Source organism: Urtica dioica, chromosome 9 (assembly GCF_054948205.1).
Source record: "Urtica dioica subsp. dioica isolate 48M chromosome 9, U.dioica_male_clone48M_v1_H2, whole genome shotgun sequence".
NCBI lineage: Eukaryota > Viridiplantae > Streptophyta > Magnoliopsida > Rosales > Urticaceae > Urtica > Urtica dioica.
Window position 1 is genome coordinate 13,288,634 of NC_142764.1, and position 16,449 is coordinate 13,305,082.

At 37.2% G+C, this 16,449-nt stretch overlaps 1 protein-coding gene across 1 annotated transcript; it reads left to right on the forward strand.

Annotated features, from left to right (window-relative positions):
• Positions 1-476: 476 nt before the first annotated feature.
• On the forward strand, positions 477-7,127 carry LOC149385072 (phox (PX) domain-containing protein). Its single transcript, XM_089625692.1, has 15 exons — positions 477-915; positions 1,346-1,739; positions 1,846-2,020; positions 2,139-2,278; positions 2,360-3,533; positions 3,650-3,750; positions 3,875-4,019; positions 4,791-4,859; positions 4,960-5,005; positions 5,100-5,464; positions 5,586-5,665; positions 5,788-5,923; positions 6,033-6,210; positions 6,313-6,395; positions 6,678-7,127. Exons 1-15 carry the CDS (start codon positions 807-809, stop codon positions 6,810-6,812), a joined length of 3,330 nt encoding a protein of 1,109 aa, XP_089481818.1. The 5' UTR covers positions 477-806; the 3' UTR covers positions 6,813-7,127.
• Positions 7,128-16,449: the final 9,322 nt, after the last annotated feature.

Sequence of the window (16,449 nt, forward strand, 5' to 3'; positions counted from 1 at the left end):
GGGCTAATTTATTATTGAGCTTATTGCATCAAATATAAATATTATGCATATGAATTGAGATATTTTTGGTACCGATCTTTTAGTGGAATCAATCGATAGAATAAAAAGTTTGGAAAAAGTTTTAGGGCGTCCCTATAACGCTTGTCCGAGAACCAAGACCATGACCAAGACAACGAGTTCAAGGAGATGGTGCTCCTTCAAGAAGACGGGAAATCTCAATAAAGCGTCCTAACCAAAATGTGATTTCTCGATTTTAGATGTACTTTACTAGTCTCAATAAAATACGAAATATAATACCGATTTAAAAGGCCCTCTCGAAGAATTTATGCCTGGGAGAATAGTGTGAGGAGTATAGACGACAGAATATTACGAGTTAGGAATTATTTGTGATGTGAGCACAAGTCAAAAATAAAAATATGAGTATTAAAAAAAATAAAAAAAGGAAAGAGGGAGATATATAAATAGAGAGCTTAAATGACATGGCGGTTGAATTCAATACAAACACTGGGGAGAGGAGAGAAAGTGACGCACAGAAAGTTCGATAAGAACTTACACCCGATTTGTAACGCAACCTCATTCATTGCCAATCCATCAAAACCTAACGGTCTCTCTCTTCTCTCTCTCTCTCCCTCTTTCAACTTTCCTTCCTTCCGATCGCGCTCTCTCTCCGATGGAACTCCTCTATAAAATTCGAGTTTGCCGCTCCTTCCGATCCTCGCCGCGATCCGACGCCGATACTGGTCTGTAACTGATAGAATCGGATTCCGATTCCATTTTCTAGGGTTTTGGTAACCTCGTTTGGAAATATGAGCTCGCAGAAGCAACGCGTGACGATTCGGGACCTGGCTGAGGAGGCCAAGAAGAGGATCGTGTTTCTGGCCATATGTGTTGTTGGCTTGTCTTACATAATGTCTTGTGAGTTCTTCCTCTTAATTCTTTTAATTTTCTTTCGCTCAGCTTTTTGGAATTTGGCATTGATGAACTGGTTGATTTTATTATGTGTTCGTCATCTGATCATAACGTAGTCTTTTGATTATATGACTTGCAACCCTGCGTTCATTGCGGTTTCTGATTCTCCGCCTAGTTAATCTGTTAGCTAGGCAATTTATCCTCAGCTGTGTTCTATCTTCCTTAATCGGAATGAGAACTCTTATTGGTAGCTTGATAGAGCTTTTACATTTTTTGTTTCGGCTTATTTGGTCATACATTCATTGAGAAATTTAAATGAACCTAGTTAGTGTTATTTCTTTAAAATTGTTTTGGTGTGATTGTGATGTTGCTTCAAGAAACCAGATTAGTAACAATAATGATGCATTTTTTTTTTCATTGTCCATTTGAATTATAGTGACAAGCTCCTCTGTCTGGTTCAATTTGCCTGCGGCTGCTTGTTTAATTATCATCCTTCGTTATGTATCACTGGATTTGGAGACGAAGAGAAAAGCCGCAGCATATAATAGCAAACCATCTTCGGCGAATAATCCTTCACAAAAGAAACCAGTAGAAGGCCGTAAAGTAGTCGACAAGTCTGAGTGGAGAAGGAAAGTGAACTCTCCTGTTGCTGAGAGTGCAATAGATCAGTTCACTAGACATATAGTCTCTGAGTGGGTGACAGATCTCTGGTACGGCCGCTTAACTCCCGATAAGGACGGTCCGGAGGAATTGGTCTATATAATGAATGGTGTTCTTGGGGAGTTTTCAGCTCGCGCGAGGAATATAAATCTAATTGATCTTCTCACAAGGTTTAGTTCTGACAATGCTTGACACCAATATTGATATATTTATTTATTAATATAATAATAAAATGGTTGGTGGGGAATGGTGACTGAGACTCGTAGAATTTTGCAGGGATCTTATTAGTCTTATATGTTCTCACTTGGAGCTTTTCCGTTTGGCCCAAGTGAAGATTGAAAAACAAGTCGGAGTATTAACTATTGAGCAAAGAGACACTGAACTACGGCTTGTTATGGCTTCTGAGAATAAATTACATCCTGCTTTATTTTCCCCCGAAGCTGAACACAAGGTTGGTTGTTCCCCCTAGACTATGATTCGACCTTAACCCCTCAATCTGTGAACCTTTCCCTGAATATTTTATATGCATATATATTCTCGAGTATGACGTATGTGCTTTCTGTAATTAGGTTCTGCAACATCTGATGGATGGTCTAATCTCTTATACCTTTAAGCCTGAAGACCTACAGTGCTCTTTCTTTCGTTATGTTACCAGGGAGCTTCTCGCATGTGCAGTAATGCGGCCCGTCTTAAATTTAGCCACACCAAAGTACTCACATTTTTTTTTTGTGTTGTGTATGCACGGCTATCTCTGATGGTATTGTGATCTTTACTTTACTTGTTGGTGCAGGTTTATCAATGAGAGAATTGAAAATGTATTTATCAATATGAACAAATCTAAACAAGCGGCTAGTGTAGCTAGTGTAGTACACGACTCAGCTCAGCAGAATTCAGATAGGCAGGCAAAATTAGCTTCTGATGAGTTTACTAGGTTCTTAGATCCTTCTGTTACAGGAGTTGAACTTGTACAGTTAAAAAAGGATCAGTCAAAGAAAAGAGGTGGTGGGGATGAACATGCATCGAATGTGAAAGATCCACTGCTTTCCATTGATACACGTTCTACTCGTTCCTGGAATTCAATGGCCATGGATCAAACTAATGACGAGAGAGGCATTCAGCGGCATCGCTCTGGAGGAGAATGGGGTGACATGCTTGATGTTATATCTCATAGGAAAACAGAAGCCTTGGCTCCTGAGCATTTTGAGAACATGTGGACGAAAGGAAGAGACTACAAAAAGACGAACAAGGATGATAGGCCAACTGAGCACGCTCCCCAAAGTTCTTCACAAGGGAAGCTTGTGATAGAAAATGATGAGAAATCAGTAACTAATCCCAGGGAAAACTTACTAGGAAAAAAACATGCAGACCAGAAGACGAGTAACTCATCCCGCCGTGGCATTCATAAATTATCAAGTGTCTCTCTAATCAAATCATACGAGGAAAATGGTGAAAAAAATCCTCTGAACTTAGAGGAGAAAGGTTCACTAAGCAGCACTTCTTACACTTCAGAAGAAGACAAATCCATCATGGGCCTTGATTCTCCGGGAACTAAAGTTTGGGATGGTAAAAATAATAGAAACACAACAGTTGCTCAGATACATCATCCACTTGAAAATCATGTAGGCCGTAGAGATAAAAAAGCTGCAAAAGGGCATACTCATTATCAAAGACTACAAACGGCGCCTAGTAGGAAGAGGTCTAGAACAAGCAATAACAGGGGTAATGTGTGGCAAGAGATTGAGAGAACAAGCTTTTTGTCTGGGGATGGGCAGGATATACTTGGCTCTTCAAAACTTATTGCAAACAATGATGACTCTACTGATGATTCTGATACTGGGAGCTTGGGTAGGGCTCACAGTGGTTTGGCTGCTTCTTCTTCTGAACCTGCAGAAAGTCAAGGTCTGGCTGTCAATTCTCTGAAAAATTCATTGGCAGTAGATTCATTCTATAAGCTGAGATGTGAGGTACTTTACTAGAAACCTATAACTTTTTATGGTATCTACTTAGGCTCTTTATTACATGAATAACATGTATCATGTACCATACGTGTAAATTGCAAACTGGGTATCATTTTGCACAGGTTTTGGGTGCAAACATTGTGAAGAGTGGATCAAGAACATTTGCTGTGTATTCCATATCTGTAACTGATGTTAATAATCATAGTTGGTCAATCAAACGAAGGTTGCTATCCATGATTCTATCAACTTTACTATTCACTCCATTGTGCGGATGGATTTCTGATTATTTAGCTAATCTTTTTTCATATTCCGTCTATCTAAAAGCTTTTGTAACTTCCTTTTAACAGGTTTCGGCACTTTGAGGAATTACACCGCCGCCTAAAAATGTTTTCAGAATATAATCTTCATTTGCCACCTAAGCATTTCCTATCAAGTGGCTTGGACATACCAGTCATCCGAGAACGGTGTGTACTGCTAGATAACTATTTAAAGGTTAAGGTTTCTCTTTTTCTTTTTATGTTTATCTTTGTTCTTCCAGAAAATTAAACTAGTCTATATAAATTTTTCATGATACACTGAAGGCATAAAAACGGGAAGTAATATATATACATATATATATATATATATCCATTAGGTATATAGCCATAATTACACTTTGGAATTGCTATTTTAGCCAATGTTTGGTAAATATTAGGTAAATAGTCACATCCACATATTTACACGCTTAAATTGACGTAAATACTCCACCTTTTTATTTCAAAGAAATGGAAAACCAGGAATGCCACGTCATGTTTGTGGTTATTTACCTAATATTTACCAAACGTTGGCTATATAGCAATCCCAAACGTTTAAGCTGGCTAGTTACCTAAATTATATATATATATATATATATATATATATATATATATATATATATATATACCAAGAGAGAATATGTATTAAGGCATTGCGGATGACAACTTGTTTCTAGTACACTCAGCACGACAAACTATTGAAGTTATATTAATTTAAATCCTTAATTGTAGAAAGTGATAAAGTTGAGCTTTTTATTTTTTTTGTAATTTACTTTCACTTGTCTCATATTATGTTTTACCTGATATTATCTGTAGTGAATTTATTAGAAATAAAAAAGCTAGACTGGAAGAAGCCATACTAGTTGCATGTATGGGCCATGTGCATGTAGAATTTGTAATTTTGTGATTTCATCTTCCCCTCTGTTACCTTGTAATGACTTATACCTGTATTATACTTGCTATTCTCCAGAGGCTTATGCAACTTCCAACAGTTTCTGGATCAATCGAAGTTTGGGATTTTCTTAGTGTTGATTCTCAGGTTCAGAATAGTCTTATGTCTCAGTATTATACACTATACAGAAGGTATATCTTGGTGTTGCAGGGTAGAATATCTTACCATTTTATAAAATTTAATGCAGACATATTTTTTCTCCAATTCATTCTCCATCATTGACACTTTATCAGGTGAGTTGTGACCAAAACCCCAAAAGTTTTCCTATTACTGCTTTATTTCTTAGACCACTAATTTTACTGATGATTGTTTCTTGAAACTTTATAGTTGATTTGGATGGTAAGTCATCTGACAAAAGTAAAGGGATCGTAAGCAACAATGGCCCCTTGAAGGATGAGAGAGAACATATAAGAATTGAAAACGGGGAGCCTGCGTTACAGGTGAAGAATAACGCGGTGGCAGATGGATTCAGATTGAATGAAAAGACCGTGTCCTATTCTCCAACAAAAAACCCTGGCAAAGAATTTGTAAAGCCATATGACAATTATGGTACTGATTACGAAATTAGAGCAAAGAACGATTCATCCTTGGGAAACTTGGAAAAGACCACTAAAGAAAGAGCGAATGGTACTCAAGAGGGTGTATCAGAGTTGTTTCATGATGCTGCGACTGAGCCCACCTTCCCTACGGAGGTATTTTGCGAAGTTTTCTCTGTCCCGTACCAATATTCTTTCTGCCAACCCCATACTATTTGTGTCTTATACTAGCCATTATATTATACCTCTCTGTGTGATATACAATTCTTCTTTTCAGTGGGTACCACCAAATTTAAGTGTTCCCATACTCGATTTAGTGGATTGCATTTTCCAACTTCAAGATGGGGGATGGATCAGGTACTTGCATTTGCGCTTGCAAAGTATACCTGGCCATCATATTTAATTCCTATAAAATGTCAATGTGATGAGTTTATTCTAAGAGCTCATGATGTGGTTTGTGCTTCTTTGTTTTTTGGCAGGCGAAAGGCATTTTGGGTGGCTAAACAAGTCCTACAACTAGGAATGGGCGATGCCTTTGATGATTGGTTGATCGAGAAAATCCAGCTTCTACGCAAGGGATCAGTAGTTGCTTCAGGGTTCAATCGGCTCGAGCAGGTACCTTTTGCATTCAAAATTTTCACTTTGTTCTCTCATTTCGGCTCAACTATTTCTTTTTTACTTTGGTATAAGAACTAAACATTGGGCCTTGATGTAATTTGCGCAGATACTTTGGCCTGATGGAATATTCATAACCAAGCACCCAAAGAGACGCCCACCACCGCCACCTGTGAACCCATCACCGAGTTCCCCTAGTGGACGAGTCTCGTCGCCGATAACGGAGGACGATGAGCAACAAGTAGAGGCAGACCGGCGTGCGAAGTTTGTATACGAGCTAATGATAGGTACTCCAAAGGTCCCAAGTTACTCTTCCTTTGGAGAGCGCAACATAAAGTTTGACACGGCTTGAAATATAAAGGACCACTTTTTTTCTTCATTGGATGCAGAAAATGCACCGGCAGCTATCGTTGGTCTAGTTGGTCGTCGAGAATATGAGCAGTGTGCTAAGGATCTCTATTTCTTTCTTCAGGTACATACCTTGTTTTGTACAGAATTTTTTTATTACCTTGGATTTTTGTGATGTTAACTATCATTTCACAATGGTAGAACATTTATTTTGACTTGCTGGTACTTGGTAAATGTACTCCTTTTTATTTGCAGCTTGAATCCCAAGTTCATATTGCACCAAATTATCTATCTAAATAAGCGACTTAACCCTTCAGCTGGCGAAACTACTTGCTCTTTTCTTTTTCTTGGATACTTTGCTTTGAAATTTAAATGATTATTGAACAAAATTGGTTCCGTTGTGCAGTCGTCTGTTTGTGTAAAGCAACTGGCATATGATCTTCTTCAACTTTTGCTATTATCCACGTTCCCAGAAATGGATTACATATTCAAGCAGCTGCAGGATGAAAAGTATAAATTCGGTGAGTTTAAATCAAGCTAAGCTTCTCTACATACTCAGCCTCAGTTGTTTCCAACATCCAGCTGAGAAGTCATTTTGTCTTTGATCCATTCATGCCATGGTACATAGCCTGACTACACGATTCTGTTGTCAGATTGAGTTTTTCTTTTAATCTTTGGATCGTCGCCTTTGCTTGAGAATTTATTTTATTCGTTGGCCTGAGTTTTGTAACTAGTTTTGGTTTTGAGAAAGTTTGAGGTGATTTTGTAAGCAAACCGCAAGATAAATGCAAGTCTTTACTGTATATTGATGGGAGAAGTTACATTTTTTCGGTTTTTATTTTATTTTATTTTTTTACCATGAACTGTTTATATCTTGGTTGAATCGCTCCTTGCTGTAAAATCACAACATAGAATGACCGCCACAAGTTTTGGCTACGTCTTGAATTCTGGTGCAGCTGTCATTCTAGTTAGCAAAAATAACATATGTTTGAGTCGAGATATAGATATAGAGGGTGTTTGGCATGACATTAATAAGCCATTATCATTAAAATAAATTGGTTAAATGGTTTTTTGTGTTTTTAAACAAAAAATTAAAAATCATTCTAGTCATTAAAAATGGGTTTAAATGGGAATTTGACCATTATTTTTAATTCTGATAGATATGTGAATTAAAGTCATTTGTAATGTTAACCATTTTAAACATACTAATTTATTATATATTTGTTCACATGAATATAAATGAATTATATGTAAATATTCAATTTGAATTTAATCTGAAGAATTATAGATTTTAAAAAATTTATTATTAATCGTAGTAGCTAAATAAAAAAGAATCATATTCTATTATTAACAAGTAAACAATTTATTTATTTATATGTAAATATTCAATTTGAATTTAATCTGAAGAATTATAGATTTTAAAAAATTTATTATTAATCGTAGTAGCTAAATAAAAAAGAATCATATTCTATTATTAACAAGTAAACAATTTATTTATTTATTTTTTATTTAGGGATAACTAATAAAGTTAGGATTTTTAGTTTAAGAAAATATTATCAACACATTGATTTTATCACTTTTACACGAGTAGATTCACAGGCAAGCTTTTGTGATCCGCCAACTCTTCACTTTTACTTTATACAATCTTATTTAGTTTTGCTTATTACTTTTAATTTGCACTTTGAACGTGTATGCATGACAAAATCATAATGAATAATTGACTATGAAACGTGTATAAATTTTGGTAAAATTTTTGTCAATAATATGACTTTTATTTTTACATTAGCTACATCATATACTGATAAAATGGTGATAAGTGAACACTAATTTATCAGTTTTTCCATTTGAATGGATTTTTTTACGTAACTTCTGGAACGACAGTTCAAATGGCCAGTTCAAGTGGCCAGTTTGAATGTTCAGTTCATAATGGAACAGTTTGAATGAAATGACCGATTCAAATGGTGCGCCAAACAAATCCATAGTTTTTGCACTTCTGAGCATTAAGAGAATGGGTGATGCAGTTATCTAGCAATTTCTATGTTTGAGTTTGACAAATTAGCCCAACTTTTCAAAGTTGAGGCAAAGTAGCCGTAACTTTAAAAACTCCAAAAATACCATTCTCTTATGCTAAACCAGCCCTAAACACACAAACAAACTGATCGTCATGGACCCGCCGTTTCCGTCGCTCTCGACCGCAGCGGTGGCGCATCCACAACAGCCTTCCTCGCATCGTCGGAGCTTCTCAGCCTTTCTGGCGCCCAATGAGGCCTCCGACAACGAGGATTCCGATCTCTTTTGGATTCACTCCGCGGTGGAGAACAGAGCATCGAGCGAGCCAAACATGACTTGCTCAGCCTCAGCTCTGGCATCCAGTGACGAATCGATTTCTGGCGCGATTGAAAGCAGTCACCGCTGTCATCTTCTTCTCTTTTCAATAAACCTGTCAAACCCTAAATCTAACGATTTGCCGCCATAATCACGGTCCAATCCCGCCGGCCCCGACGACGTCAAGGAAGACATCTCCGAGTTCACCAAGTTCCTGATTCGCTAATTATGAGGCGTCACGTCGTTCCTCGCCCCACCGATGACGATGAGAGCGTGCTCACCAGAATTTGCAGTGACTCGTCGAGATCGGAGGGAGGTTTAAGAGCGAGATTTTTCAAAACCCTAATTTTTTGCCAAAATTTTCGTGATTAGGCTAGGGTTTGACGGTCTCTAAATCGTCGTCGTCGATTTCTGTGGCCAATGTTGTCGTCGATCTTCATCACTGCCACTATCAATGTCTTCTTCGTCGTCGTCGTCTTCTTCTTCTTCTTCTTCTTCTTCTTCTTCTTCTTCTGGTTTATCGAACGGTGGATTAAATTTTTTGAAAGCATGATTAAAATTTTGATACTTCGTTGTCTTCTCGAAGCAGATGTCTAGACTTCAAATATTTTGTTGCCTGTTGGAAGATTAAAATTTTTGAAGGCACGATTAAAATTTTTGAATCATGTAAGTGGATTCAAAATAGTGTATAAAACTTTCTTACACCGAGATTAATTATTTTGAAATCCTGGAAAAATGGATTCACTCACACATTAAGGATATATTAGTCTTTTAACAGTATAAATGATTAGAATGCATTAACTTATAAAACTTTGACTATCTTGTTAAACATTAAGTTTGAAATGGCTATTTCATACAAAATATATATATATATATATATATATATATATATATGTGTGTATATATATGTGTATATATATTAAGGGAAATGTCTAGGGGGTATCAGTCTAGGTGAGTTCATTAGAGTTTGTGACTATTAATCTTCATTTTTTTATTGAGGAAAAATTATTTATCACCACTAGTCAACTTGCTTTGCGAAAAATTATTACTCTAGGACTATGTCGCTCGGAGATCTCTTCTTTAAGATATGAACCGAAATAATCATTGCACAACTACTAGTCAACTTGCTTTGCAAAAAAAAAAAAAAAAAAAAAAAGAACCACAAGTCAACAACGCCACAACGATAAAGAGAAGATATTAGGAAGGTATAAAGAATTGTATATCTAAGACATTTTAGCTATCTAACCAATTTCAAACTTAATTTTAAAGAACTAATCTATGTTTCGTTTATTTTAGTTAATTAGTGATTTATATCGTTGTGGGGTAGAGTTCGGCTCCATAATATAATTTTTGAGATTGCGCTCAAAGCCCAGTGTTCACCAAAGCTCATTTCGTTGAAATAACTTAAAACTTAAATAATAAATAAATGATAAATATTAATTGATTGTTTTAAATTAATTGTCGTACGAATTAAATGTGTCTCTTTGGCCGGCCCAAATCCATTTACGAACTCATAATGCGACCGCCAATGTCATGACAAAGTCGAAGTCAACACAGAAGAAGAGATCTTGCCTTGAAATCCGGAGAGTACGCAATTTCTACCGAGCCCATTCAAACGTGGAAGCAACATGGTAGAGAAAGAGATGATGACGAAGTCGCCAATACGTGTCTCCGAGGATTTCGCATCTCGTCATAGTATAAATTCTCTTCTTCATAGAGAATTTGGACGTTAATTTAACTATTATCGCTCTCTCTCTCTCTCAATTTGTATTCCCGAACTTGTCGATTATGTTCCTAATCAGTCGAGCTCGATCACTGTATTTGAGATCGGATTTTTAATAAAGCTATTTATTTTCACGTTCTATTTTCATATTCATTATTACGTATATAATATTCATTTCTTATACGAAGTCTTTCTAAGATCCATACATAAATTAAATTGAATTAAACACCAAAATATCTCTACTATTTTCTTCGTGATTGTTGAGGCTCGAAAACGACATCAACAATCATCATTTACCAGAATTAACTAAGAGAAAAAAAATGTATTGAGCGAATGAACTCTCAGCCTTCATTAATCGCTACTTTATAGGTTACAATCAGAATAACTCCTTGTTATAAATTCTTGCCCACGAGAGATAATAAATAAATCATAAATGATTACTAAATAGAATAATGGTTTCCTTTATTAGCATCATATGATTAGTGGGTTGAGCTCTGAATATCAGAATCAATAGCAACTATCATCCGTAGCCTCCGTATTAAACTGAGTCACGTGCTGGGCACCTGAGTTCGGGCGGTGAGCTAAAATATGGTCGATGACTAATACACGTCTGGATAGCTGTATCTAAAGTCATATATGTGGAACACTAGTGAAGGTTGATCACGACGTGAGAGCATTATGCACTTGTGGTAAGTACACGACCCGTACATGCTTTGGTTGTAGATGTGTCGTTTAAGTACCGTTACGACACACTAATCGAGGTCGCTATGATGGTCACAGTGAGACTTGATCTAAATCCTGAAGTGATCATGGACATTGAATCATGTTACCGCGCTCTTTGACTTATTCGCTAAAAGGCTTACTATCATGCTAATCATAGTTTATGTCTTGAGAGTTTCAGAATATGATTCGAGTGGGAAGTGGTTGACAGATACGGAATCCAGCATTCCTTAAAGAAAGTCAATGTTCACTCACCTAATGGTTGATTTCATAACCAATAGATTGTCGGCACTTCCGAAGTATGTACGTTCGGAAGAATCTTTCGATGGGGAAGCAACAGTGCTTAGGGTATATACGTATCAAGAAAGGTATAACGGAATTATTGACCTTTCTCGATACGGGTTGAACCTGGAGGATCTTGATTACGATCTGACTAGATCAATGGACACTCGTTACGATGAGAAAATATAATTTTAGTATAAAGGAGGATTCAGTCTTGGCTTACATAGTTGAGTATTTGATCAAGATTAGACGAATCGATGGAAAAAGAGAAATAACTTTTTTTTTTTCTTTTTCATTGGATTTGTTAAGCTTCTATTACTAGGTCCATAGTCCCCGATTCGGCTCTAATAAAGACGGATAAGAACTCTCTGGTAATAATGAATATTATTACAAATAATTGGCTACGTAGCCATCTTAAACACTAGCAATTTGGTTTCAGCCAACCTTTCATTAATTTCTCGTAAATACCCATCTTGTTTACGTGGCATCTTATTAATTGAATTAGTTTTACACATTTGCCCTTATTTATTACGCCCGCTAATAACTAGGCATTTTTTTTTAATTTTGAATCTAACCGATTTGGAAAGATTGTTAACGTGTATTTGGAAATTTTCAGCGTTGACTTTAGCTAATTAGTTTCTATTTTCGTGGCAATTCATTATGGATAAAATCTGTTCATATATTCTTCATTTATTGATATTATTTGTTTTCATAATTTTAGAACGTCCAAAATATTTCCAGAATTTTTTCAGTTTATTTACACGAATATAATGTAAATCATCTTTGTATTTACAATGCATTACGATGAAACAATTGGTATTAACTGTAAATCAACGTCGTATTTACAATACTGGATAAGAATTCACTAGAACCAAAATTTCAGCAAATTCACAATCACTGAAACAAATCTCATACACTCAAAACCACCAGCAATTCCGATGAAAAAGAAGAAGAAGAAGAAGAAGAAGAAGAGATAAAAAAAATGAAGGATCATCATAATACAAAAAATACTGTAATCCCTCCACCAATCCAATCCGATAGGCACAGACCGTTTTCCGTCACCATCGACGAACGTCGGCCGATGTTGCAGAGGGTGGAGCATCGGTCGATGTTGCAGAGCGTTGATTTTATTTTTATCGGTTGCGTAGAGATAAAGAGAGAGTATACATATTTGCATTAATGGTGTTTTAAATTCTCCCTCAATTTGTGCGAGTAGTTATGGCCGAATATTTTGTTTTCTATTTGAATTAATGAGTTGAAAATAATGAGCGAGAATTTGGCTAGAGTTATTTGAGGTCATTCACGTCTTTTAACATGCTGTAAATAGATTGATGTGGCTATTAACAGAAAATTAGCAGAAGGTTGCCTAAAACTAAAACCCTTATAACAGTGTTGTTGTATACATATATAACCCATATTATTATTACAATCTCGCAGCTATAAATTGTTTAGCAGCATTCATTAGAAAATTTGTCTATTTGCCGAATTAAATATATTTATTATGGAATTAATTATTTATTGCTGGACACTGTAAAATTCGAAATTCCTAGGCCCAGTAGCACTATGTTGGGCACCTACATTAGGGTATTAATTATCCAATATTCTCTCCTTAGTTAGTCGCTAGATTTGTGGTAACTAATTAAATAAGAGAGGGAATAATAATGATGGATATATTCTCTCTCCATTAAATAAGGAAATAAGATATTGTCATTTATTCTCTTTCATAATTAATTTCCTAATTTCTAGGAGAATAATAATGGTAGAGATATTCTCTCCATTAAATAAGGAAATAAGATATTGTCCTCGTTATTCTCAAATATCTAGATTCCTTAAATATATGAGAAAAATAAGGGAGATAAATATCCTAGATTATAATCTGATGGATGTGAGAAAAAGTAGGATTTGTAATCAAGATCCAATGGCTCATGCTTAACTACAAAATAAGAATTAATAAAGGAGAATTAAATATCTCTAGGATCTTCCTAGAATATCTCATGGGGTCTAAGAGGAAGCAAGATATACATTTTTGTAGAGGCAAAAATTTCGCCCATCACACCTAGTGTGGACGAAATTCTATCTCTCCCCCTCTCCCTCGGAATTCTATGATTCCATTCTCATAAACACGGACGATCTGAAATCATAAATCAGAGTCGTAGTGAAATTCAGAGTATGCCCACACTGTATTCTAGTTCGTCCAGAGATTACGTTTCGGAAGACTATGGTGTCATCAAGGCGAAACAAATGAGATCCCGAGAGTTTCAAAGACATCCTAGAGGGCTCATCGTAGAAGACGACGCTGGGAGGCTGAGACGAGACGAGAAGAAGATTAGGAGCTCGAGGAGATCCCGATTCAGAAAGCTTAAGGAGAAACCCGTAAGTTTTCTAATAACTCGTCTCTTTATATTGGTTGCTTGACATATATGCTCTCATGGTTAAATTAATTAAGCAAAACTAGATCTTGTTTTAATAACCATTAAATTGATTAGCTTAAGATAGCGTAATTAATTATTTTTCCGTACGGTTATTATGATAAGGTGAATAATCAACAACCCCTAGTGTTAGAGCGATTGTTCGTGTCTGATACAGACCCGGTTTTTTCACCAACACTCCTTCCTAGAACAAAGGAGAAAGATCTGGAACAAAATAAACTAAAATCAGGAATAAAATAAAATCTAATATCCTAATTTAAATAGCTACCTAAATTAGACGAAGCTAATTTATTTTGATAATGACTAATATTGAATCAACTAATTTAGTCTTCTTACATTCCCCCTTAAGTTGGTGCATAGAAATCTATCATGCCCAACTTGCTTAGGAATTCATTAAATTTATGTCGATAAAGCCCTTTGGTAAGCCCTTAACTCGCCTGCTTTGATTTTTCGTAAAAAGTAGGCCATTTCCTGGACTTCCTTTGAGGTAGTGCATAATTTTGATTTTTCGCATGCTCTTCTTCTTTTTCATGAGTTTGTGATTTGAATAAATTGGAGTAGAACATGGCTTGCAACCAAGTAGGACAGTTTCTTTTAGTAAATCCAACACATACATTCGTTGAGAAATGTCAATTCCACGTTTTGACTAAGCTACTCCAATCCCTAGAAGTACTTGAGATTTCCAAGTCCTTCATCTCGTATTGTTTGGCCATAAATTCCTTTAGCTCCGCTAACTCAACTTCATCGCTGCCTATCATTACTATCATCTACATACACAATTAGGATGTCAATTTTACCTTCCGAATAGTGTTTGTAGAACATTGTATGATCAGAGTGGGCATGTCGGTAGTTGTGCTCCTTCATAGCCTTTGAGAACCATCCAAACCAAGCTCGAGGTGAATGCTTGAGTCCATACAAAGCTTTCTTCAGTCGACATACCTCTTCACTAGTATGGTTGTCAAATCCCGACAGAATTTGCATGAACACCTCTTCCTCCAAGTTTCCATTCAAGAAAGCGTTCACGTCGTACTGTAATAAGGGCAAATCTTGGTGGCTCGCGAAGAAAGAGGCGTAGAAACGGTCGAGTCTCTAATGACCATCTTTCTCCGGCCCCGAAGCAGCCCTTCATCCCACTCAACGCGACGCCCAGCCGGATCCTGAGCTTATACAGGGAAAAACTAGGATCTCCGCCCCCGCTGAAGACGGACCCCGCAACGAGGGACAAGAGCAAACAGTGCGAATATCACCATGACCACGGACACGCAACGACAGAATGCTACCAGCTTAAGAAGCAAATTGACTCCCTAATTCGAAGTGGGGACCTCAAGGAATTCGTCGCGTCTGCTAGCAAGCCGTGATTGTCACAGCTCTCGCCCATAAACTCACACCCGAACTCTCTCGACTTTGTAATCGCTTCATTTCAATTATGTAATTTTCTTTTTTCAAAGAAGGCCAAGTGCCATAACAACCTGTAACGACCTCCCTACTGCAATAAAAAGTTATTTTACACATATCAATGCACACTATTGTACACCTCCAACACGAGAGTTTCTTGGTCCTCGTCTCACAAACACAAGAAACTCGGGGGGCTAATAGGGAGCAATAATAGGGAGCTCAAAAACAAAAACAACAAACAAAAACAAAAGTGTAGCAAAATCTCAAGGGGCCGATGGTCAGGCCGGAGGTCCCAAAGAGAAACACATCTTGTACACATCTCCTCGAGTCGAGTACCGAGTCCACGAGTCGACTAGCTACTCCTCATGCTGACTCTGCATTTCTCCCCGAGTTGAGTTCACTCCTCGAGTCAAGTACCGAGTCCACGAGTTGACTAGCTACTCCTCGTGCTGCCTCTACATGTCTCCTCGAGATGAATTCATTCCTCGAGTCGAGTTCGAGTCCACGAGTCGACTGATACTCCTCGTGCCGACTCTTCACGTAACTCCAAGCTTTGCCACCGGAGCAAAGGTTTCCTCATAGTGTAGCCCGTAGGTTTGTGTGAAACCTCAAGCTACAAGTCTAGCTTTGCACCGCTCCACCAGACTATCAGCTTGGTATTTGACCCTGAATATCCACTTACAGCTAACAACGTGTTTCCCCTTAGGCAGGCTTGTCACCTCCCAAGTGTCATTCTTCTTGAGTGCTCGCATCTCTTCCAACCCAGCCTTTCTCCTCCTCGGAATACTTAATGCTTCCTGTATAAAACTTGGTATCTCATCATCAATTATGCGGGTGATAAAGGCTCTAAAGGTCGGGGATATATTCACGTAGGACACATAGTTCGATAATGGATAAAGGCTCTACAGGTCGGGGATAGATTCAATACTTGGTTGCTGTATTTTAAATATTATATGATATTATGAGTGATGTTGTATTTTAAATATTGTATGACATTAAATTTGTGGGGGTGTTATTCGGTCTCCCCACTGAAATTCAGTTGGGTCAAACCCACAAGAAGATCTGGTGATCTCAAGCATAGCCCACCTAGCCTAATTCGATCGGCTGACCTCAATCAGGACTCAGCCCTACCTCTCCACGTCGACAACCCGAGAGAAGCGGTCCTCATTCGGTCCTATCATCTCCTCCAGCTCAAGTCTACGTGCAGATGGCTCCTTGAAGACCTCCAGTTCGACCACTTGTCCTTCAAAACTACGACGAGGATGCATCGACCTCGGCTATAAATTGACATGATTAGCTATAAA